Source organism: Castor canadensis, chromosome 10 (genome assembly GCF_047511655.1).
Source record: "Castor canadensis chromosome 10, mCasCan1.hap1v2, whole genome shotgun sequence".
NCBI classification, from domain to species: domain Eukaryota; kingdom Metazoa; phylum Chordata; class Mammalia; order Rodentia; family Castoridae; genus Castor; species Castor canadensis.
This window is the reverse complement of record NC_133395.1, coordinates 107556156-107581566: the sequence shown is the minus strand read 5'-3', so window position 1 is coordinate 107581566 and position 25411 is coordinate 107556156. Positions and strand designations below refer to the sequence as shown.

General features: G+C 34.1%; 1 protein-coding gene across 2 annotated transcripts in view; it reads left to right on the top strand.

Annotated features, from left to right (window-relative positions):
- Kcnh8 (potassium voltage-gated channel subfamily H member 8) overlaps positions 1-25411 on the top strand; it is a 362401-nt gene that overhangs the window by 176306 nt on the left and 160684 nt on the right. For both annotated transcript variants that reach the window (XM_074043836.1, XM_074043837.1), the window contains 2 exons: positions 16157-16284; positions 21807-22047. In XM_074043836.1, coding sequence (XP_073899937.1) covers positions 16157-16284; positions 21807-22047 — 369 coding nt within the window. The remainder of the gene's footprint in view (positions 1-16156; positions 16285-21806; positions 22048-25411) is intronic.

Genomic DNA, 25411 nt, shown 5'->3' with positions numbered 1-25411 from the left:
CTGATTTTTTTATTGAAACCCAAAGGCTTGGGCCCTTTTATATCATCAGGAAGTTGTCTTTGTTAAGGCATTGTCACTGAAGAACTCAACCTCTGAACTCCAGGGTGAAGAGGTGCCATAGATGGAAGAGTCTATAGGCCAGAGACACATCAGTATAGTCACATTTTACCAGCTGTTTCCTACTTAAGTGGCAACACTCAACTTTACTGGAAAAAATGAAATGAATACTGGAAACATGGTTCTACAGCACATTGATGTGAGTTATTTCTGGTGTGGACAAGCATTGTGACATCTGTTGCACTTTATCAGTTGCTTGTATATGTGTACATACAACTTTCTCAGTAAGTTTCTTGGTGATCACTAAAAGAAATTACCTTAGCTTGTTTTAGTTATTTAATCTTTTCACTGAAAGATACTTTTATGAATTCAAGGAATTCAGAGAATTCAAGGAATTCAGAGAACCACTCATCAAAGTGTATTAATTTCTATGACATCTTTAGGCAATCTGTTTTCATCAGTATTAATAAATAGCATAGATGCTTTTCAAAAATCAAATATTTTAGTGTCCCCCCACTTGGGAGACTGAAGCAGGAGGATTGAAATTTGAAGGATACCCTGGCTACATATGAAAATCCTGTCACAAAAAAAAAAACAAAACCATTTTTTGCCTCTCTTCCTCGGTTAACTTTTGGGTTGTTATTGTTTCTGATTTCAATTTTTAAACGTAAGAATTTATTTTTAAAATCCAAAATGGCCAATGGTTTTGTAGCTACATTGATTTAGGAGCACAAATGTGTTTTAGCATGTTTTCAAGGTTTTTATTATAAAAAAAGTAAAAAGGAGATTACAAATGATATCAGAGCATCTATTAACTTGTTATCAAAATTACCAACATTTAAGTACAAATTTAAGAAATACCAAAGTGAATAATTCTGAAGAGTCATTTTGTAATTAGGTACATTTTTTAAAGTTATGGGTATTTAAACTAACCTTTATCTTCACACTTAGAATCTATCATATTAGTTTATCTTAATTTCTCTTTTATTTCCTCCTGGTTTCTGCTTGAATACTTCACTTTTAAAGAGTTACTTTAGATCCTTCTACTTCTCATTTGCAAGGAAAAGTGAGCTATTCTTGTAACAACTCCCCCCCCCCCCCCAGCATTTTCTGATTTCTTCTAACTCAATGATATGTCTTCTATTCAAAAGAAAACTGATGTTCTGCCATCAAATTCTAAGGTAATTCTCCCTTTCTCTTTTTATCCATTTCTTGCATAAAGACTTCCATATTTCCCCCATAAGTTATACAAATTCCTCTCACAGAACAACTAAGTTAGTAAATCAAGTACATGAATAAAGAATCTGATGAAGATACTTTAGCACCTGTTAGTAACTCACTTGTCTCTGTCTCTGTACTGTTTTCAGTAGCAAGATGTTTAAACATTGTAATAATCTATCCTTTAGACCAGAACTTCTGTAAGCCTAAAACATCTAGTGCGTTATCCAGTACACTTCACTAAGCATCACTTTTTCTAATTTGATAAAAGTGGAAGTTATGTAACTCTTTCAATATGACAAGATTACCCACTTAGTAATTTCCATTTCTTTTCATGATATAACTCTTTTACTGATGAAAATTTTGTTTAGAAGCCCATTTTGTGATATAGATACAAAGTGACACACTCTTCAAGTGGGGCTTCCTAACCTAGATCATTAGCTGTTGACTTTTTCTTCACTCTCACACACATTTCTATCCTCACAATACCTCCTCTGATCCTCATAATATCTCCTCTGATCCTAGGAATCTAAGGATCCACTTTAAAAATCACAGCTCCTTGATGACTGCATATTTGGTAATATCACAGAAATGTGATAGATACTGTGTTTGTGTTTTTTATCCTATATATGTATGTACATATGTAGATATAAAGAGATAGAGAGAGAACTGCATAGATAGATGAATAGGATGCCTTGAATTTTCTTCAAAAGAAGCTGCAGGATTAAAGTATGTGGAAATAAACAAGATTATAACTGTATTCATAATTCTTGAAGCTAGATGATGGATGTATCAGATTTCTCCAGAAAAAAGCAGTAGACGATAGATGGCAAACAAACAGGTAGATATATAGAAACATAGATGGAAATACAGAGATAGAGATATGTGTGCATATGGATATAGATAGTTTTACTTCATGGAATTAGTGTATGTACTTGAATGGGATGGCAAGCCTGAAATCCCTACAGAAGACTTGAAACTGAGGCAGAAACCAATGCTGCTGCTTGGGATAGAATTTATTTTTTCTCAGGAAATCTGTTTTGCTATTAAGGCTTGTAATCTGATTGGATGATACCCACCCACATTGTGGATGATAATCTCCTTTACATAGTCAACTAACTATACATGTTAACCACATCTACAAATATCTTCCCAGTTCCAGGTTTTGCAGTGATATTTCCAGTGTTCCAAGATAGTTAGTTTGTTAGGGGCCAGCTGATTATGTGGATCCAAATCCAGTGTTTGGTTCAGACTTCTTCAAAAGAAGATTCTGATATCAAAGTATTTTAGTATATCAATTCTGCATTTACCCTTTTGGGTTTTTATAGCTAACCCTCAAAAACCAAAGCCATACCCATGAAAGATAAAATGTATTTTTGTTTAATCTAGATTTACTTAAAGTAGAGGAATAGATTTGGATATGCATTTGTAAATTCAGTAAATCTCAGGTGAAGTGCAATAATTGATACAAGGGCACAGTAGAACCATCTACTATACAAATAGTTATACAGAGGATGCGAGGCTCAGGTGCAAGCCAGATGCCCCAGAATGTGGAAATTGTTTTTTGAAGAGATAAGGAATTATTAGGTTATAAAATATCTCAAAGCAAAAATAAGTTTTCAGTTCATAGAAAACAACTTGAAAGTTGTACATTCTGCTTCAGAGACGATTTTCTTGGGAGGAGGAGGAAGAGTAGCTGTCACTTTACAATCAAACTCCTGTGAGAATTGAAGCTTTTGGAAATCATAGTATTTCCAGCTTAAACTGATGATGACCTCATTTTTATTTTCCTTTAAAATCTTTGCTGATTAAAAAAAGCAAAAGAAAATAAGCAAACAACAACAAAAACACCTACCACAACATAAAATCTCAATCTTGTTGTCAACCTAGAAAGTGAGATGGATGAGCGATTTGTACTCATCACGAAGTTAGTGAACAAGTGGTGGAGCCTGTGTCCCAGAAAATGGACCCAAAGAACCTTGGACTTTCTTTACCATCTTCTCTGAATTTAGATATTTGAGACATTAAACTGCACAACTTTGATTTGTTCCATATACATAATGCTCAGAATATTTATCCCAAAATGTAAGTAAGATGAATAAATTAAATTGGAAATAATTACCAATATGTAACCTTGTAAAATATAGAATAAACTCAAATGTGGCATAGTCTTGAGGATTTCTTTTTTTAATAGACTTAAAAAGGAAAGAAATGCAAACACTGTAACAATGATTATTTGACAAAAAAACATCTAGCTAAACTCCCAGTAATCCATAGATCTTCAAATGCCTAATATCACACAAAATACAGAGTAAGGAAAGAATTCCCTTAGTTTTTTCATTCATTTAAAAAATAAAGTACTTGTAATCAGTCATGGTCTGTCTTAAATATTAATAATATGATAATAAACCATGTGTGTCTTATAAAATATGAGTCTCATAAAATTTATATAGATATAAAATATACACATTTGCCTTGTAGATGAGTTAATGCATGTTTTTATGATAAATTTTATAGCATTTGACAGTTAAGTGTTTTTTCTTAGAAAATCAGTTCATCGTAACAAATTTATGATAAATTAAAGTAACACGCTTCAAGTAAGGACCATTTTTCAAATTCACACAAACTCGTGGGATGGACCAGTGTTGTTGAGCATGAAAAACCAACTCCCAGCTTTTACACCACTTCTATTTCCAAGTGTTGAAAGCAATTTAAAAAGACCTCAATATGCTTCACTCAAAATCAATAAAAAACAGAGTAACACCTGGACACAACGTGAAAATAATTTTAACTATTTATTGTGAAAAAACTAGAGATCCACAAGAAGTTCTATGGACAATGCAGGGAGATCCAGGTCCTCATCACCCAGTTCTCTCAGCAGATACAATAATGTAGCTATAATATAATATTAAAACCAAAAGACTGTCATGAGTATAAAATAGGTGTATAATTTTGTGCCATTTTACACATGTGTATATCTGTGTAACCACTACCAACACAACTAAGATACACAGTTATCCCATCACTACAAAAAATCTCCCTCTCTCTACCTTCATATAGTCAAACTTGACACCCTCCCTCTCCTCAGCTCCCACTAGTCTGTTGCCTACCTCCAGCATTTAAAAAATGCTATATAAGTGAAATAACACAGTACAGAGATCTACCCACCCATTTATTTTTGACCATTCCCACATTGAAAGACATCTTGGTTATTTCAAGTTGTTGCAAAGCAGCTATGGACAGTTGTGCATGTGTGTCTGTGAGGACATGCCTTTATTTCTCTGAGATAATTATCCAAGAATGCAATTGCTGGTTTATATGCTAAGAATTGTTTAGGATTTTTTTTCTTCAAGAAATTGTCAAAGTATTTTAAGAGAAACTATCTCATTTTACATTTCCACCAGCAATGCATGTGATATTCATTTTCTTCACTTCCTTGCTCATATTTGATATTACCATTACTTTTTTATTCTGCCTATCATAGTATGTAATATTGTATTCTCATTTTTCACATCCTTAATGGCTAGTGTTTCTTAACAACCTTTCATGTGATTATTGCCATTCTTATATACTCATTACTGTAATATCTCTTCATCTCTTTTGCTTCTTTTCTAATTTGTCTCTTCTTGATGTTGAGTTTTATGTGTTCTTAATATACTCTAGATATGAGTCTTTTGTCAGATGAATACTTTAGAAATATTTCTTCCTATTATGAAATTTGTACTACATATGTACTCAGATGAAGTTTACATATGTTATTAAAATTCACTAGTAACCACAACAATTGCTTGAACCTAGACCAACAAAACAGTTTTTTGTTTAAAATTGCTAGCACCTGGTGATAATAAAAATCTGACCAAGTATAGTTGCATTATTGTTTTAAATTTGTGCAGACCATATTTCCCTACTGTCTGCACTGAATTTTTCCTGGGCAGTATGCTATGACTCTCACTAAACCCTTAGATTAGTAGGATTTGTGACACTCTCTGAGTAACAAAGTTCACAACAGACTATTATACATCTCAGTATATGGGAAATCAGAAAATATATAGCTCCAATACCTCTCCAAAATTATCTGATTATGCATTTCAACTAATAGGAATAATTAAAAGTTATAAGTTTAAGAATGTGGATGAAACAAAGACAGCCAATCTCCACTTTGAATCATCTAAGTTGAAGGTGGAGTTCCTATCAAAAATTACTCAATTCTCATAGGTGACATAAATTTGTGACTTTCCTTAATCATTTTGGGCAGGTTATATATTAAATAAGAAGTACTCTTAGTTTACCAAGTAAAACAAACAATTTAACAACTCCCTGCATTATTGTTCTTTTACTTCTAGTCATTTTTGTGTGTCAGTAACTCTTTTTTTCTGGGGCACATCATTTATGCTACTCTTCAGATAGTAACTTTCACCCATCAGATCACCACTAGCTGTGTTTGTCTGCCTCTGAGAAAATGGTTAAGCTATAACACACTGGATGCAGGTCAGGAACTCTAGGAAGCTTCCCAGAGGTGGAAATTGCCAGGGCTTTATTACAGAGTACTCTTGAGATCAAACCTTGTGTAAAGAAAGAGGGGGAAGCCTGGGCAGAGGGAGAAGTTGGGCTACAATGCAGTGGCAGCAAAATACCTGCTGACTCCAAGTTCACCACAAACTGAAACTGAGTAGCCTTCAGAGGTCTTTTTTAACCATGTATGTGGTCTTCTGGTACTCTCCCTTATGGACAGTCATTGAATTGAAGGCTGTTCTGATAAAACAGTTACGACATTTTCAAGATCACTCTCCTCAACTGTAGGCAATTCCAGAGTAGACTGAGGGCTAAGAGGAAGACTCTGGACAAGCACAATGCAAGAAACTATGGACTGAAGTATTTTAATCCTGGGTTTCATCTGGGTGGTATAATGTGGTGTGTAGCATGCACCACAACTCTGCCAGCAACTCAGTCTTTTCATTTCCCATCACAAAAGCAACACATATTAGTGGCCGAGTGGTCACTTAGCATCTCAAACCTTTAAACAATGATTAGACTTAGATAGATAGATAGATAGATAGATAGATGATAGATGATAGAAGAAGAATTACATATATATATATGTATATATATATATATATATATATAAAGTGATTCATAGCCATGAAACTAATAGTCCAGACTCATGTCCATTGGTGATACATATTTTCTTCTTAAACCCTCTGTACATCTGGGATAAGTGATTGTTCCTGTGTTAGTTATGTTTAAGATTATTTTATATAATATGAAGTCAATGATGTGGAAAAAGAGCACCTACAATGAAACAAAAAATAAATTCACCAAAACATTAAATTATTTCTTAGACAAGGCATTATAGAAAAAATTCATTTTCTCTTTCACACTGTTGACATTTCTAGATTTTGTAAAATGCAAATACATTATTTTAATATTTAAGGAGTGATGTGTATGTATTATATAATTACAATTCATTTTTTAAAGAATAAATGAAGAAAAATTTGAAAGGAAATGGCTGAGATTGGATGATGAAGGTAACCAGTTATTCTTTATTTGCAATTTTTCTGTATTCCTAATTTTCCATAATAAGTTTACATTACCTGTGCTTTCTATTTTTCATTTTGACCTTTTTATACATTATAAAAACTGTCATCTCATTAAATATGATTTTACTCTTGGTTATTAATAGATATTCTCTGTCAAGTTAAAGATGATTCCTTTACTTGCTTATTGTGAAGTTTTTTTCTGTGAGAATATTTACTGAGTTCTAAAAAAAATCAGTATTTACAGAAATGATCATCAGACCTTTTTATCTATAAATCTGATGAATTATATAGAGTTCCTAACATTGAACCATTCTTGGCATAAATCCTTATGTGATTATGTTATATTTTTTAAATACACTTCTATACTCAGTTCACTAATGTTTTAGGATCTTTGCATCTGTAGTCATAAATGAAAGAGGTCTATGGTTTTCTTTTCTTTCTTTTTTTTTTTAATTATACTCATCCAGTTTGGCATAAGAGTTTTCCAGGCTTCCATATTGAACTAAGAATTTTTCAGGTTTTTTTTTGTTCTCTGAGCTGGAAAAAGAATTATTTATTACTTTAATGTTGATAACATACTTTAAAACCATCTGAGAACAGACTTTAGAGGGGGATGGGGAACAGTGTGAACAAGTTTTTATAGTTTGTGCAGCTCCTCCCCTCTCTCCCCCTCAACTTTTATAGGTATATTTGTGATTTCTTACTGCTTTTTGGTCCTATTTTGGTAGCCGGTTATTACCTCTCCAAAAGTATTCATTTAATCTAGGAGGCTAGGCAAATATTGCACAAAGTAATCTCATAATTTTTCTGAACTTCTGAATTTATTGTCCCTTTTACTTCTTAATATTGTTGTACTACCTCCATTTTGTGCTTGAATAATTGCCAGAGTTTAAGTTATTTTATCTTCTTTTTGTCTAATTGACCATATTTTTAAATGTTTGTTTTCTTTTCATTTTTTTCTACTTTGTGTAAAATTATATTGTACTTTTATTCATTGTTCTTTTATATAAACTATCATATTTACCTGTAACTTGAAGAAAACCCCTACATATTATACCTTGAATGTGTATTTCATTTCATATCAGATACTTATAGTATCTTACATATGTGTTTGAAATATTAATTTTCCCCCAAACCGTCTTTGATTATATCCATCAGGTTTGGCTATCAAATATGCTTAGAAACATTGCTTATCTTTTCAAAGTAATATTCTTTCATTTCTGAAAGTCTAAATTTACTTACTAATTTATCTTACAATCAAGAGTAATACAGAACTTAAAAAATTCAAATGGTAAGAGTTTGAATCATTAAGAAGATTTCTCACACACAAGAGTTCTGGGATTTTTGAGATAATTTTGAAACTGTCTTTCCGGAAGAAAATCAACATATAAATGCTCTGTGTGCACGTGAAAACATTGCCGTTCTCTGTTTCATGGTGCCATTACATGTGTTCATTGATTTTAGATAGAAATAACATTGAAAACTCTGTAATTTCATTAATCGTTCATCACAACAATCTCCCAATTTCTGAGGCAATTTTCAAATATTTCATTGTGACTTTGGATTTTCAAATTTCTTTTTGTTTCTAACAATCTTTTGGTTTCAGTGCTGTATAACTCAGAACACAAAAATTCATTTTTATTATAATTTTTTAATGAGAGCTTTTCTTAGCCATCTTGAATCTGAAGTCTCTGCATTAGTATTTAAATGAGACTGAGTGCTCTAATACTAAGCATATTATAAGGGAAGGGATTTTAGGGAACATGGGAAGGAAACAGAGCTAAAATGACAAGTGAAGAAAGAACATTATCCAGAATACACCCATTTTGATGCAGCAAAATAGATTTTTTTCTGTCTAGAAGAAAAAGTAACTGTCTAGGAGCGATCTACTTAAATGCTACTAGATAACGCAGATGGTTAAAGTGTCTAACAAGAGTCCTCTGCTCAGTGTTCTATAATTTACTGTGGTAAGCTGAAAAGAGCAGGAGATTTCAAGGATTGAGGTATTATCAACCTTCCCATTTACTAACCATGTGAGTTTGGTCAAGAGCATTATTTGCATGACCTCTGGTTTTCTTTCCAATAAGTGCACAAACTAGTGCCTAAAAACAGTAATGATTCAGTGGGAACCAAGACCACGTTCCTGGCATAAGACCTAGAGCATGAGGACAGCTAAGGGTTTATCCCTCACGCATGTTGTTTCGTTGAGAAATCCAAACTGACTGGAACAAAATCATTACTTAATTTTTTCCTAGAAATTTTCATCATGCGATATTACTTAATAACTAAAATTTCTTACTTAACTGTCTGCTTACCGACCAGTACCTCCTCCCCTTATATCTCACTCATTTTCCATTTTCCATTAAGATGTATTCATTGTACAGGGGAGATTCACTGTGACAACTCCAAATAGGCTTATATTGTACTTTGGTTAGATCACTCCCACCATGGCTCTCCCTCAGCCCCCTCTCCACCTCATCATTTTCCATTTTTGACCTGAAAATAACCTCCAGACCACTGAAAATTTCACCCTCTTTCTCTTGGCCCACTACTAATGTTTTCATTTTATTTCCCCCTGAACTTCCTATGGTTCATAATTTTAAAGTCTCTTTTGCATGCATTCTAAATTCTCTTGTACTTCAATATTTTTTCTGTACCTGTTTGTCGAAGCTGCAAACTCAAAAGAACCAACAATCCATTTGCTTCAGCCTGCACACAAATGCCTAAGAACAGTTGGGATAAAACCTGCACCTGAGAAGATGACAACTACTCTAAATTTATTGTTAGTGACTTCATGAGTGCTGGTCAAATTCCTCAGTACACCTATCAATTTCCTTATTGGGCTTAACCTGTCATCCTCCATGGTTTCCAGCATTTATTTCTGTCTTCAAAAGTACTAGTTCCTAGTGATTATTCCATCTCCCTTAGCATTTGACTTCATTGTCAAAGTCATTAAACAGGGGGAAAGAATGAAAGATGAAGGAAGGAAGGAAGGAAGGAGGAGAGGAAGGGAGAGAGGGAGAGAGGAAAAAAATGAAGTAGAACAAAATAGCATCTCTCGCAAAGTAGTGGGCTCATCTTCTGTCATCAACCCTGTATATTCAACTTCAATGTAGAACCAATCTCTTTCTTTCCTATTCTAAGTAAGGTGTGGAGATATCTCTTTCACATAAGTAGAATCACTCAAAGTCAGGTCTGAAAACATCATAACCCCTTTCACCTCCTTGAACTCTCTGATAGCACATTAATCATTTTCCCTTTCCTTTTCTGATTCATTTTCCCCTCACATCTGGCCCATTATCATTTTGGAGAGCTTAGATTTTCTCCTCTCTTATGAGATAATCTCATAATCAATTAAATGGCAAAGTCCAAAAGCTGTACTCTCTAAGCGTATTTCCAATATGCCAGTTTTGCTCTAGGGCTAATGCTATCACTCTACTCTAAACTTCCACAGTGTTTCAATTGATCTCCTAAAATGGCCTCTTGGGTTATGTCCTAACAACTTCTGTTGGTAATTTCTAATCAATTCACACCCATTACAAGTAAATATGTTATTTTGAAAACTCAAATTGCTTATGCGACTTGAATGCTTAAAATCTTTCTTTGGCTTCAAGTGCAGAAAATGTTAATTATCATCCAGAACTTATTCATCAATAATATGATTCTCCCCAACTTAACACTAGTTTACAGAACACACCTGCCCAGGTAAAGACTACATTTCCTACACTTCCCAAACTCCTTCGTGGCTGACAAAATGTATGTGAAAGTGACAAGTGTAAGGGAAGCCTCCAGATCCCTCAAGGGAAGATTCTTGCCATCAACTTTGGTCTACTTCCTATTCCCACAGAAGAGATGCCTCACTCCAAGAAGGAGACTTCTTGTGAAGAGTGGCATAGCTGCTCCATCACTGTAGATGGCTAACCTCTGCTGTGTTATAGGGAAAGAAGAGAATGAGAGAGACAGAAAAATATGCACACTCACATACAGAAGGAGGGAGGGAGAGACAGAGAGAGGGAGAGAGAGAGAGAGAGAGAATTCATGCTAGCACATTTTAGGATCTTTCTGTCAGAACAGCTGTTCCCTAAGTAATACTTTCATTATTGCACTTAGAGTCATAAGCAACATTTTTAATATGACTTCAAAGACCCTAAGCCATCTGCAGTTCTAGATTCTCTGTACTTTTCTTCCTCCCATCTCTTTATCTTTACTTTTCAGTACTTTGAAGATGGCGACCTTCTTTCTTCCCAAGACCCTTTATTGATCCCTTAGGAATGGCTTTTCCTTTGCTATGCTCCATCTTGTCTTCTTAGCAAATATTCTTTCTTCAGATTTTGTTTTGGCAGGACTGGAGTTTCAACTCAGGACTTTGCAATTGCTATCCAGATGCTCTACCACTTGAGCAACTACCTAGCCCCATTCTTCAGATTTTATCCCTGAGTCTTCATCTCAAGCAATTCTTACCTCACCTCCAACATTAACACGAAAGAATTTTATTTGGTCCCACTATTAAATGATCGGTCACTTTATATACATATATATATATGTACATACACATATACATATATATATATACATATACATATATACATACATATATATATGTATACCCACACACACACACAGACACACATATCAGGGCTTCATGCTTTCTAGGCAGGCTCTCTACTACTTGAACCACTCTGCCAGCCCTTTTTTTTTGTGTTGGGTATTTTAGAGACAGCATGTCATAAACTATTTGCCAGGGCTGGTTTCAAAGCTTGATCCTCCTGATATCTACTTAGGTATGAGCCACCAGTGCCTAGCTTTGTCACAAAATATTTTTACATTAAAATGCTAATATATAACATACAAGTACTATAAAAATATTATTACAAATTATCATATATCCCAAACCCAGTTCAAGAAGTAAAATTTTACTAATACCATTTAGTAAGAGTGATCCAGTAGAGACTCTATTTGCCACTCTTTTGTAACTAGTTATCATGTGACTATGTGTAGTCTTACAGCAATCATACATTTCTCTAAACACTGTTGCTTAATTTTGCATACATATGTATATTATAAAAATGTTGCCACATTTTCTGAGATGTTTTATCTTTTGATTTTCTCAACATGGTGTTATTAAATTTTTTATATTAATAAGAAAGCAGTATTTCATTCATTTCCATTTAATTCTCATGTAAGTTCATTTTGATAAAATCACAAATTCTATGTCATGATTATACCACTAGACCACAATTTATACATCCATTTGCTTATAGAAATTTCACTTGTTTCTAGTCTGAACACAAACACATGCATATTATACATACATGAATATATTGATGTGTTTGTGCTACACATAAATTACAAATTGATGTAATGAATATTTTGTATATTACCCTTTAAACTATTCAGTTACTCTGCATTCTGCTTACATATTTTTTATCAGGAATCACAATCCAGGACAATTTTAAATTTGTTCCTCTGCTAGGGAGATTTTAGATTTCATAAGTGGAATGATTTTCAAACCCAATCTTGCATAAACTTTCAAATGTAACTACAAATTTTCAAGAAAATTTTTTTTCTATTTAGAACCAAGACTAAGACAAATGTATTTCTTTGAGATTTCCCTTTGAGGGGTCCTTTGTTAAGATGATAAAATTGCTTCTGTTTAATTTGGAAAATCTCAGCTATTAATTAAATTTCTTCACAGTCATAAAAATCTGTTCTGGTCCATTTTGTAGTAACATTGTAAATTCTACTTGGCATCTTGAAGCCAACTGATATTTTATAAACAGCCTGGTGCTTTGTCATATTCCTATAGACACTGTCTTAAAACTCTGGCTATTTTCAAATTTAAATAAACTTAAAATCACTCTCTGCTGTTGTATTAATTATATTTCAAATGCAACTTATAAAAATTCTATGTGAACCAAAAAACTTTACACACTTGAAGGTTTGATTTTAACATTCAGCAATACAATGAAATAAGCCTTGTTCAGTCATGATTTTTTTCAATCAAAACTGTCCTTTTAGACACTATTTTTAATCTGCTCTCAGTGATTCAAGTCTCTAGTAATCTAGCATACTTTATTTAAAAATTTTCAAAGTTACTAGCAAAAGGTAACAATTAAAAATCTGTAACATTGTATTAAATTTTTGCAATGAATAAAACATGCTACTTGTTGGTCAGTCCAGAAACCCAGGTATGGTATGGGAATGTGGAGTAATTGAAGTCCTTCAGAGACTTGAGTCTGGACTCAGATGGGCAAGGCCTATCAAACCCATTAGTCCATGTGACAGTGAACAAGACACAGTCATCATGAACACTGCCACACTGCTGTGGAAAGACTAAAGATGCCAGACAAGTCTGGCTTCACATCTGGTACTACTACTTAGTAGCTTTCTCTTCTGTAAATGAATAGTTATACTTATCTCACATGATATTATGGGGATTAACTGAATTAATAAATACTGAAGAACTAGAACAGAACCTGGTCCACAGTAGCCATAAATAATAGTCAATAGGTTCCCCAACATGTAACAAAACCAAACTAATTTTATGAATGAGGGAGAACCAGAAAATTAATAATAATAAAAAGATTTGATGAGGAAACAATGAATAATAGCTTAAAATTTTTTCTTGTCTAGTTTTTGTGATGATTTTATTAACATATAATAGTTGTACAGGGGTATACATTGTGTTACTTACATATGTGCTTACAGTATATTTTAGATTTGTCCCCTCCAGTATTCTCCCTTTTACCTTCTCCTCCCTTCTTACTTATTTATTTATTATTGTTGTGTTGGGTGGGGGTATGTTGTGACATTTGCAAAAGTTCTTACAATATATCAAATATATAATACTTAAATTAACTCTCTTCACTATTCTCCTTTATCTCTTCTCCTTCATTCCTGGAACAATTTCAACAAGTATCACTTATCCATTTATATACATGTGTCCACAGTATTTGCACTATATTCACCTTTCCATGCCCTTTCCCTACCCCCTCCCCCCTCTCACTGGTACCCTCCCAGGCAGGACCTTTTTAATCATTGTAATGAAGGCACAATTTATTTGGAATGAAATTGACCAAATAAAAACAAAATGTTTCTTAATGTAATGTAATGACCTTATTTATCTATTTATTTTGAACAATAGTCCTTTGGAAGGAAATAGTATAGCTAAATCCTCACATTGTTTTATGAAAATAGAGCCTAATTGGGTTAAAGATTTAAATGTCAAAAAGTTTAAAAGTAAAGGCATAAAGATATCAGAAACATGTATAGATTTTTTAAAATAATTTTTGTATAAAAAAACTGACTAGCAGGACACAATGTCTTGTTACCACAAATAGATACATTGATAAGTCTGACAACAAAAAAAATTTAAATGTTTAGATTGCATAGTACAAAGTAAAAAAAATAGAGATTTTTTGGCAACATATACGATAAGAAAATAGCAATTAGTATGTGAAGAGCTATTATAAAAAGTGGAAAGTACTAAATTTAAAAATTGGCAAAATAATATGTACTGGCTTCAGAAAGATAAATGCAAATGAACAAAAATATTTAAGCTGTGCTCATCCACATTCATGATTTTTAGAATGTAAATTCAAACTATAATATGGTATTTCACTATGAAAATGTTAGACAACACTCATGATATTTTATAATTTTAGCCATATGTGTGGTAAAGCAGGCATATACATTTACTTGCCTCCATTGTAAATTATGGGAATGAAATTGGAGTATTAATTCAAAACTTTTAGGAATGTAAGCAGAGAGAAGATAGAACTACTTGCATACCTGCGTTTAGCACTATTCACAAAAGCCAAGCTTTGGAAATACCTCAGATGACCTACAACTCTACAACCACTGGATGGATTATATATATATATATATATATATATATATATATATATATATATATATGCATGTATGCATGTATTTACTCAGTGATGAAAAGTATGAAATTACATTGTAGCAGGTAAATGGAAGGAACTGGAGATCATCATGTTAAGTCAAGTACACCAGGCTCAGAAGGACAAAGGTCACATTTTCCCTCATATGTGACAGCTAGACCGAAAAGATGAATATATACTTAAACACATAAATGGTCTTATGTACCTGTCCAGGAGAAAAAGAGAGAGAGAGAGAAAGGGGGAGGGAGAGAGAGAGAGAGAGAGAGCATTTGTGGTTCTGTGTGAAGGGCTACAGGGAGGAAGGAGAGTGATAGAGTATAACATTGAAATACATTGCGTTGTTGCATCATTGCTTCAGTCGGTGTGTATGAGACAGCATAATCAAGTGCCTTGCAAGCTATTGAGTAATAGGGGAGCAGAGTGATAGAGAAAGATTAAGTAATAGTGGGGGTTAATCTGAATGAAGTACTACAAGTGTGTGTGTGTGTGTGAGTGTGTGTGTGTGTGAAATGCCAAAGCAAAACCCCCTTGAGCAACTAAAATACACTTTAAAAAATGAAGGACTGGAAAGTAAAATAGGGAGGGTACCAGTGCAAGGGGAGAGGGTAAATGGATAGGATGAAGAATGGTTATACTTTGTATATGTGTAAACATTGTAAAATGAAACCTGCTGAAGTTGTTCTAAGAAGGGGAGCAGGGAGAATGATGGAGTGGGTGAATCTAATTAAGATATATTATAAGCACATATGTATATGTCACAAAGAAAACTCCCTGTACAATACATGCTAATTTTAAAAACTTTTAAACATACATATCTTGGTCCTCAAACTGAAAGCACAACACATTCAAGAAATTTCATTGTAGTATTATCCACACATATTTTTTAAAGTCCTGGATAAATCTAAACATTCATGATAGAGATATCTTAAAAATTAATAAGGCTACTTCCTTAATATCATGTGCTGTTAGTCATTAAAGTGAAAACAGAGAACTATAATGTGTAAATTCAGAATGATTTATGAGTTATTTTGAGGGGAAAATATAATTTTTTGTTGTAAACTTCCATTTGTGCAAAAATTATAAATGTAGTTCTAACATATGTATTAAAATTTTTCCTGAGAGAAATTTTTAAAATGTTGAGTAGAATTAGATATAAAAAATATCATGTCATGCTTTTCTGGGTTATTTGAAAGTTTCTCTATTCTCATGTATATTCTACTTTAATTTTTTAAAATGAATTCATTAATATAATTACATAAATACAAGAATTATAATGGACTAAAATTAAATTAATGTCACTAGGAGCCCGCAGATAATTTTAGGTGTTCTACAGTATGTCCATACTATGTGCTTTTGAATGTAAACTGTCAAAACTTGACCTGCTTGAGATGAAATGGTGCATTCATTGGTGTCTGATGAGTTTTATTTTCCCCCCAGACAAAGCCAAAGGAAGATCAAGAGCAGGGACCCACTTTGATTCAGCCCGGAGACGGAGCCGAGCAGTGCTTTATCACATCTCTGGACACCTGCAAAGAAGAGAAAAGAACAAATTGAAAATAAATAATGTAGGTGGCATGTGTGTACATTATGAATGCTAGGGTTTCCCTTGGTGGCAATGTTTGATTCACTATAGAAAGGCTCCAATTACTCATTTATTGGCTTTCCTAGATTTTTTTTTCTACTTTGGCCATAAAAGACAAACTGGGAAAGGTCAGTAGTCATGAGGCATTTCTGCAATAAAAGTGCTTAATCATAGTGTTATCACAGCACAGAGATTAGAATATTGCAGTGCAGTACAAATGGTACTGGGAATGCTGCAGACGAGGACACACTGCTTACATTTTATGAAACAAGATGATGCAGCAAGTCATGTCACACATTCGTAGTTTGTTACTTAACATCCCTCTAATTTAATTTTAGTTTCACCTGTTTTACACTTTGTCTAATATCTCTTAACGCTTTATCCAAAGGGACCATGAACAAATCAAAGTCATTACTGCATTTAAAAATTTACATTTTGTACAAAACACTGTTGGAAATTTCACACAGTGAAATATTAGATCTGAAATTGCATAACATGTATTACATAGTTCTATGGAAAGATGCACTTTTTGCAAATTACAGTAGGGCTGCTTTCTGAAACCTGGTACTTACCTATCAAAAGCCACAGCCAGTAACTGTGCTTATTTTTTTTAAAAAGATGTTTTTTGGTTTTTTTTTTTTTTTACAGTTTTACATGACACTTATCTTTAAGGATTTCATTCTTAATTGGCTTTTAGCAAAAAGAGGCTTAACATACATAAAGGAGCCCAGAACAATGCCTGTTTAGTTGTACATGTTCAAAGGTAATTTTTTAAATGTGGTTAATGTTGTTAACTTACATCATGGAATCATCAGAACATATGGGGAGGTGCGGTTGTGACTATAAGCAGTAGATTGAGCACCTGGTTTACCTTGCCAATGACACTAGAATTGATCACATCAAACAACCACAGCTATTTTGGAATTGATCTAAAATCCAGACGTTCTGGGAGTTAAGGAAATAAGGGATTCTTTGGTGTCTTGCTTTTACAGAGTAAGATCTGGGACTTTGCAATCTTTCATATAAATGTTTAATAACATCAGACGTGCAAAGTATCCATTCATCTAATTGCAAAGAACAAAGAAAGATATATAAACCCAGAGTGTGAAGAACAGACATGAAGGTGCTCAAGCCTGCTGCAGTGTGATACCTTTCTGGAACCCAGAACGGGATATTTTGATCTATTTATATTCCAAGGACCATCTGCCATTCCTTTGCTGGTCTGCCATATATCACTGTGAAGAGTCACATACTGTTTTCTTTTTTTTCCTGACTCAATATGAAGATTTTCTATAGACTGCCTGTGAGTTAGTGTCACATTGATTTTCTGAGAGTCCATGGAGAGACTTAACCACTTCATCTATGGTTACCACCCCTGGTTCTTATTTACATCCCTCTTAAGTTACAAAGTCAGCCTTGGTGACAGTAAATAAGTTTCAGGAAGAAACAAAGGTAACCACAGCTGGAATGGATTCCACATAAACCAACCAGCAAAGCACTAAAACAAACAAATGTCATCCGGAGATTCTGTTATACTGAAAGCTGACACTGTTTTCTAGCTTTGGGTTGAGAATCATTTAAATACAGCAAATATTAGTGAGCTTTAAAATATATTTGCTAAGCCTACTATTTTTCCCTTTGGATTCAATGAAGTACAAAACACCACTTAAAAATCTGATTTTAAAAAATCATAACTCCCACTGCTTAATTGCTTAATTGCTGCTCATTTTTCAGAAGTATAAACATTAAGGTGGAGCATTAAAATAATACGTAGTAATTAAGGATGTCTAAGCAACACAGTGACTCTGATACTACAGGTAAATCTAACTTGTGAAACCAACTGTGGGAGCAAGACTGGCCCTCTTCGCCATCTTTTTTTCCAGGAGAACAGAGCAGAATGGCTAAAAGAGATAGCAGAAAGAAAAGGAAGAAAAGAAAATCATCTAGATACTTTATCCACTAAACAAACTTTGGGGAGTTCTGCCCATAATAGCATTTGCACACACAAAGAAGAATTATTAATATATTATTGTCCTAGCTATTTAAAAATATAATTTTTAAATTTTTCTTTTACTTCCATCATATTATTTGATTCTTACAACAAGCCAATACTGGGTATATTTTTATTAGTACCATTTTAATGGTGGTAAAAAAAAAACCTAACTTACTCAAGAGCTCAAAAGTAGAAACAGCAGTTATGGGACTCAGCCCTTAACCTTCTGACTAAAACCCACCGTTTTGCCCCTACCTTCCTTCTCCTGTGAGTCAGTCTTATGAAACAGACCCAAATGCTTCACCCATAGACAAATGAACTCATCAGGCCATTGACTTACATCCTCAAACTTTAGTTGAGCCAGTGTTAACCCTGGCTCTAACTTTGCCTGGTACATCTTAGAAGGGGATTTAATTTCTCCATTCCTTGATTTATTATTCTTGTCTGTTAAATAAGAGTGGAATGAGGCAAGTGTTTCCAACACAAAGAAATGTAAAGACCAGATGAGAAAGTCCAAAATTTGAAAGGAAAGTGCTGTAAATGCATAAGTATTACCAGGGAGGGGGGTCTTTCTTGATCATCAAAGGCATATACAAGGCACCTGGCTAACCCAGCATAGTGACTTTAGAGACATTTTCCTACCCTCCTGCTCATTCAAGGATGTCTCAAAAAAATGTTGCAAAGATGACTTAGGAAACAGTTACCTTAATTAGGCATTGGAATTGAATATTCTGTTTGAATGAGTCATAGGAAAGAGCTCAAACAACTAAAAAACAATTGGTACCAAAGTAACGTACTTCAAAATTAGTAACTAAAATATACCTAAAGTCTAGGCTTAGTGGTTGTATTATTCCTCAGGCAAACTCCATATGTTTGAGGGATATAAATATTATGACTTCTCCCCTCCCCCCCACCATATCTGACAGCACAATTTTACAAATGTGTATTTTTTTTCAATTGTAAGAAATTTCCTTTTGTTCAAAAAGATTTCCTAAAACTTTACAAATCTGTGGTGGTTTAAAAAATTTCATAGCGCTTTACAAATACTATGCTGGGAGTAGAGGAACATCTATTTTTTTTTTTTTTGGCTCAGGTGATTATGTAAAGATAATGGGCAGAATGTCAATTAACTCTTTGAAATTTAAGTTGAACCTAAGCTGTATTGCATTCTCAGTATAGTTTTAAAATGAGTCAATAATAATTTTAAATAATATGCTTTAAGTGTTCTATAAAAATGAAATAGTGAAATTCATTTTTTAGTTTGTGAAAATCACTAATGTGTATCTGGACTTATGCATCAGCATCCAAATGCTTGAGGTAATTAACATAATCCACAAAAACTCCTTACTTTGTGAGTTTTCCCAATTGTTAACATGGACCTGGCTTTTCTCTCAAACAAGGTAACATTTTAATTTATGCATATAATGTAAAAATATTTATTTGGGTAGAAAAATTAAGTGTTCCCCCAATATCTCTGATAATTTCTTATCATAGTAAATACTTAGGAAAATTGATATTAGAATCTGTCATGTACTGTTATAACCAGAAATGCTCATTGACTTTGAGGACTCCCTGTGCTGTATACCTGCCTGAATTTTGGTGAGAAGCCCAACAAGAGAACGTCTTCTCTTCTCAGTTTTATACTATAGTCTACCTCAAAACCTGAGAATGATGCGAAAGAGGCAGGTCATACATCAGGGCATTGGATGGGACAAAGATGCAATGGTAGATGGACACCAAAGAACCACCTGGAAGAGGTGAAGCAGTGTCTCTCAAAGGAGTACCAGTATGGTACACCATGACATAGCTATATGGGTTAAGAGATAATATCCACAGGAAGTAGACACATGTTTTGGGAATGCCTACTAGAGAGAGGCCAGCCAGGGATTGTGCTGATACTAAAGTAGCAGAACTTTTTAAGTATAGAAGGTCACAATTAAGAGCTAAATGTTCCTGATCTCTCTTGACACTTCTTGAGTCTTCAGGCACTTCAGGGATCCCTGTGTATACCACTTTAATCTGCCCTTCCCTCAGTGAATGAGGCAAGAAAACAACACTGTGACCTGCAAGTAATATGTATCCAAGATCTTTAAACTAGTCTGTTAATTCAACTTAACTTTCGAATTTAAGTTTTCATTACCTATCTTGCATTTCTCATTAATTGAGGTCAAAGCAAGGTCTGCAAGTATCTGGTCACGGGCTTGTCAAATTTCCACACATGCTGTTATTGAACTTCCCTTTGTCTCATCTCACAGCAAAAAGGGAATTGTTCATCAATTTGGACTTCTTTCAAAGTGAAGTGCATTTGCAGTTATCAAAAACTCCAGCTATTCTTCTGCATTTAATCAGCAGTACAGTGAACAGTGCCTTCCTCCTTCAATGACTTAAATAACCCTTAAGTGACTGTTTCTTACTTTACCATCTAACCAAGAGCTAGTCAGTATCTGAATGTATCCATTTTCATCAAATAAATGAAGTTTGGGGTCCCAACTGGAAATGTTGCCAAGTGGTGCAATGCACAATTGCATATACAACCTGATTATGTTTTTGAAGGAAATATAAACAGTTTTTTATGGTAGATTATTGGTCATCTCTGTCCTTTCTAGAAAAAAAAAACCCCATCTTTCCTGACATAAGCAGAATTTCAGGTCATATATTCCTTCCATAATGACTGTCATCTGAAATCTATACATATACAGAATGTCCTCGTGGCAAAAAGCATATAGATATATGTGTTGTGTTTATAATGTGTGTAGGGTTATACTTGCAACTGTGGATAATTTTAGATGACATTTGAGATAATGTCATCTGAAAGATAATGGTCTTGTGTTTTAATGAACAAAATCTGAATTACTTATTTACCATTCATGACAAAAATCTGCACATTCCTGTTATTTATAACAAAGATCTCTGCTCAATATTAGAACAGTCTTACACTGCATAATGACAGTAATGCATTCTGGGAAATGTATCATTAGGTGATTTTATCATTGGGTACACATCAAAAAGTGTGCTTACACCAATCTAGGTAGTATAGTTTAATTACTCAACATAGCTTCTTGATACAATACATGCTGCTGGTGTAACACTGAATACTATTTATGATAAGCTTTCTTATGCAAGTGCATACTATAAAATATCAATAAAAGTATGTATAGAAAATACATTGCACGTTCTATACTTTTACATTTCTGACAGCACAAAAAGTTTATTTACATCACAAACAGGTAAAAGGTATGATTACAATGGCTACAGTGTCACTAGGTGATAGGAATGTTTCTGTTCCATTGGAATCTTATGTAATGACCTTTGTATAGAAAGTCCATCCTTGGTTGAAATGTAGTTAGGCAACACATAACTATTTATACATGTCAAGTTTTAGAAGTCACTTGTAAAATATATTAATATTGTGTGCATAAATGATTCTCTTCCTAGAAGCATGTATTTAAGGTTGTGCAATCTTTGTTTCTAATATGTTTCTTTCCCCTCTTTTCTTTTTATCTTATCCACAGAACGTTTTTGTAGATAAACCAGCATTTCCGGAGTACAAAGTTTCTGATGCAAAAAAGTCCAAATTCATACTTTTGCATTTTAGCACTTTTAAAGCTGGTTGGGACTGGCTTATTTTGTTGGCGACGTTTTATGTTGCCGTGACAGTACCTTATAATGTTTGCTTTATTGGCAATGATGACCTGTCCACAACTCGGAGCACAACGGTCAGTGACATTGCAGTGGAGATCCTTTTTATTATAGGTAAGAGCCAACAGCTGCTCTCTAGGAGATTTGCATATGGGAAGTAAGTGTGTACCAGATTCTTCTGACAGGAATTTAAACTAAGATCCATTTGCATGGGCATAACTCAGCCTGTGATGCAAATTTTGGAAAGGCACATATTGGGATTTCTGAAAATTATTTATTCTAGTTTTTCCATTGTTCCTTTATTCAAAGAGATCAAACTGATGTGAATTTCAATACTTATTTTGTCAAGAATGGGGTTTAAAAAAAGACTTAGATGGCTGTTTTGTTTGTATTCACACTTCCTTCATGATACTAAGGAAGTAAAATCAGAGATAGGATTTAGCAAGAACTATCAGTAGTGCTACCAGTGAGTGGTCTCAGAAGACCCTTGTCAAGAAGATCTCAGGTCAAAGAATTGAATGGAGACACACAGATTGCAAAGCAGCAGCAAAATTTTATTGAAAGTGAAGGTAGGATAGTACACTGCAAGAGAATTGAGGTTAAGGCAAGATGGTTCAAGAACCCCAATCTCCTAGTTCAATGGGCAGTTTGCATGTTATAGGGATAAATGGCAGGAAAGGTCTGGTGGTTTCTTCAGGAGGAGCTCAGGTAATTGACAGGCTTCACTGATAAGGTCTTGCTATATAATATGGGGCATTCTGCACATACACTCATACTGATTTCCTAGTTATTAATTGTATGCGTGAGAGGCAACCTATATTCATAGGGTCTTAATTAGGGGCTTTTTTGCTAGAGAAGTCAGATTTAGGACAGATTTCCCTTTACCAAGCACATGCCAGTTTCTGTTTTGAACCTGCCAAGAAACTTCATAATTTGAGGAAGTTATAGTTGCAGTTTAGACCACAGGGTAACTACAAAAGAGAGTGCCAAGGACATTACTGAGTGGGGACAAGAAGGAGTCCAGCATAGAGATGACCTGTTGTTAAGAAGGGTTGAGTCTCATGGCAGTTTTTCCTTTCCCTGTTGCTAACCTGCCTTAGTAATGTTCTGATACTGCTTCAGGATGTCCTGGGTGTGTGGTTCTTTATCTTTCCATGCCCTTTCAGAATGTTGATGGTGGTTTCAACAAGTGGCTTGGTTGAAGAAGCATAAAGTTCATAAGTCAATCAGGAGAAGCAATGTATGATTTCAAGAGGCCACATGGGTGTTTGCTAGGGGTATTTATCTCTGGTGTACTGAGAACCTCATCTGACTACACATCTGCTCCAATCTTATAAGCCTTTTCCTTTCCTTTAAATCTTCTTCTTGTTCACACCATAGCCTAATTTTTGCTTACCTACCTAGATCAGATTCTGGCTTTCTTTTAAGAGTCTTATGTGATTGACAGCCTGTGGCCACTGATCCTGCTGCTTTTCCTAGTCATGGTGATATAGAGTAACATCCTGGTTGTAAAGATAGGAGAATGTTTGGAAAACATCTCAAGCAAGTAGGCAACCAAAGCAGTGAGAAATGGGTCTTAAAAGTTCAAAGAAAAGAAAATAAATAAGTGAAGCAGATCAAAACCTTGTTTGAATGGTGGTAGTTGTTTTCTTGGTGAAGTTCTCAACCTTTGAGGCTGGAGTAGGTTCTGGAACTGAAAGACAGTGAAGTTTAGTGTGCTCTTGGTGTGGTCTCTTCATCACTGCTAACACTGTACCCACTGTGCATTCCTCTCAAAGCCCTGTTAGGACCTCAGCTCCCACCCACCCCTAACATGGTAACTGTAGTATGTTTAGGCCACTAGATGGCAATGTTGTCTAGTCAGGTAGTTTGGTAAAGTTACAGACTTATTTTTTTTTTGATTAAAGATATTTGTTATTAGAAAGTTTTAACCATAAAGAGATCTATTAAATCACTGCTAAATGGCAAATAAACTCATTTCAGTTTGAACAAGAATTTTAAATGAAAGAAAAAGAATTTAAAATGAAGATCATAGACAAATGGGATGTGTCTAAGTGCCAATCTATCGTGGTCTCATATCCTCTCATTTTGCTAACTTTTGGTGTTTCTTGCACTTGTACATGACACACATATCCATTATTGTCTTAAAAACATCACTTCAAAACTCTCAAGAACTTAGTCAATCACCCAACTTGTCCAAGCCTAAGTTTTCTTCCATGTGACATATAGTTCATACAGTTTCAAGAAATAATAGATAAAGTATCTGTTTACCAAACATTTCATCATCTTTTTATGCTGCCATTTACAGCTCTGTCATTGCAGCAAACTTGTGTCTTGAGTTTTCTTTTCCACTCTTCCTGATTTTCAGATACTGGAAAGCCTAAGACTCAGGGGTCATTTCTGATAGTATGTGCTTATTTGTTGATACAACTTGCTTACCCTCATGAGAACTCATTCTCATGACAGAGACATTTTATAAAATTTTGGTTGATTTTGGGGGGGCTAATTTCTTGTACTAAACTGATGAAACCTGTTTTCCCTGATTATTATCCCTCCCTTCTTTTGTGTTTCAATGTCTCTCATTTCTGTAGGCAGCAAGTTGATTATTCCAAAAGGCAGTATGCATCCCTTACTAAACTCATAGCAAAGCAATGGGTGCCCATTTCTATTTTTATGCAATTTAGTTTCTACAAAGATTACTTTAGAATTTGAGGTTTTGGTCTGCCATAGGATTAGGGTGACTCCTGACTGCTATTCCTCATTGACTGGCTTATTTTATAAGTAGTAAGAATGTTTTTGCTCTTTTGTACTGTTATCTACCTTTTTAGGGAGAGGGATGGGGTCAGTTTAAAAAAGGTGTGAGAAGAGTTTTCATACAGCTAAAAATAATGTTTTAAATGTTTTTCTGTTATTTGCACCAACTCCATACAAATGCTAGGCAATATAATTTTTCAAATGGGAAGTAACTAAATGTTCCATTCAAAAAGAATTTATAGGCAAAATTAAAGTTGAGAGAGGATAGATTTCTTTTGGTGATACACAATTCACTTTAGCATTGTGAATCCCCTAAGAAATCCTGTGATAAGAAATCTATTTAAATGTGATTAATCTACCATCTTGCTGGATTTTCTTTTGCCTCAGAACTCATTCCTCTGCAGACCACTTAATAATACTTTTTCGGCATGACTGACTGAAAAACCTTCTTCCCCAATGGATCTACCAGAAAGAAAATTGTCTGAGTATAGTTTTGTTAGTCAAAACTTCAGTGTGAGTGGTGAGCTTGAAACTCATCTATGTACTCTCTTACTTTTAAACTAAATGCTTGTGTAAGCCACATTCGTTCTTTGCAATCAGTAGGATGCAAGACATGGCTAAGTTACAAAGTTTGAGAATAAAGTTACTTTAATTTGAAAACTATATTTCAGTTACCTGCTGATTTGAAGACTTATGGGAATGAAAAATAAGAAGTAACGTAATA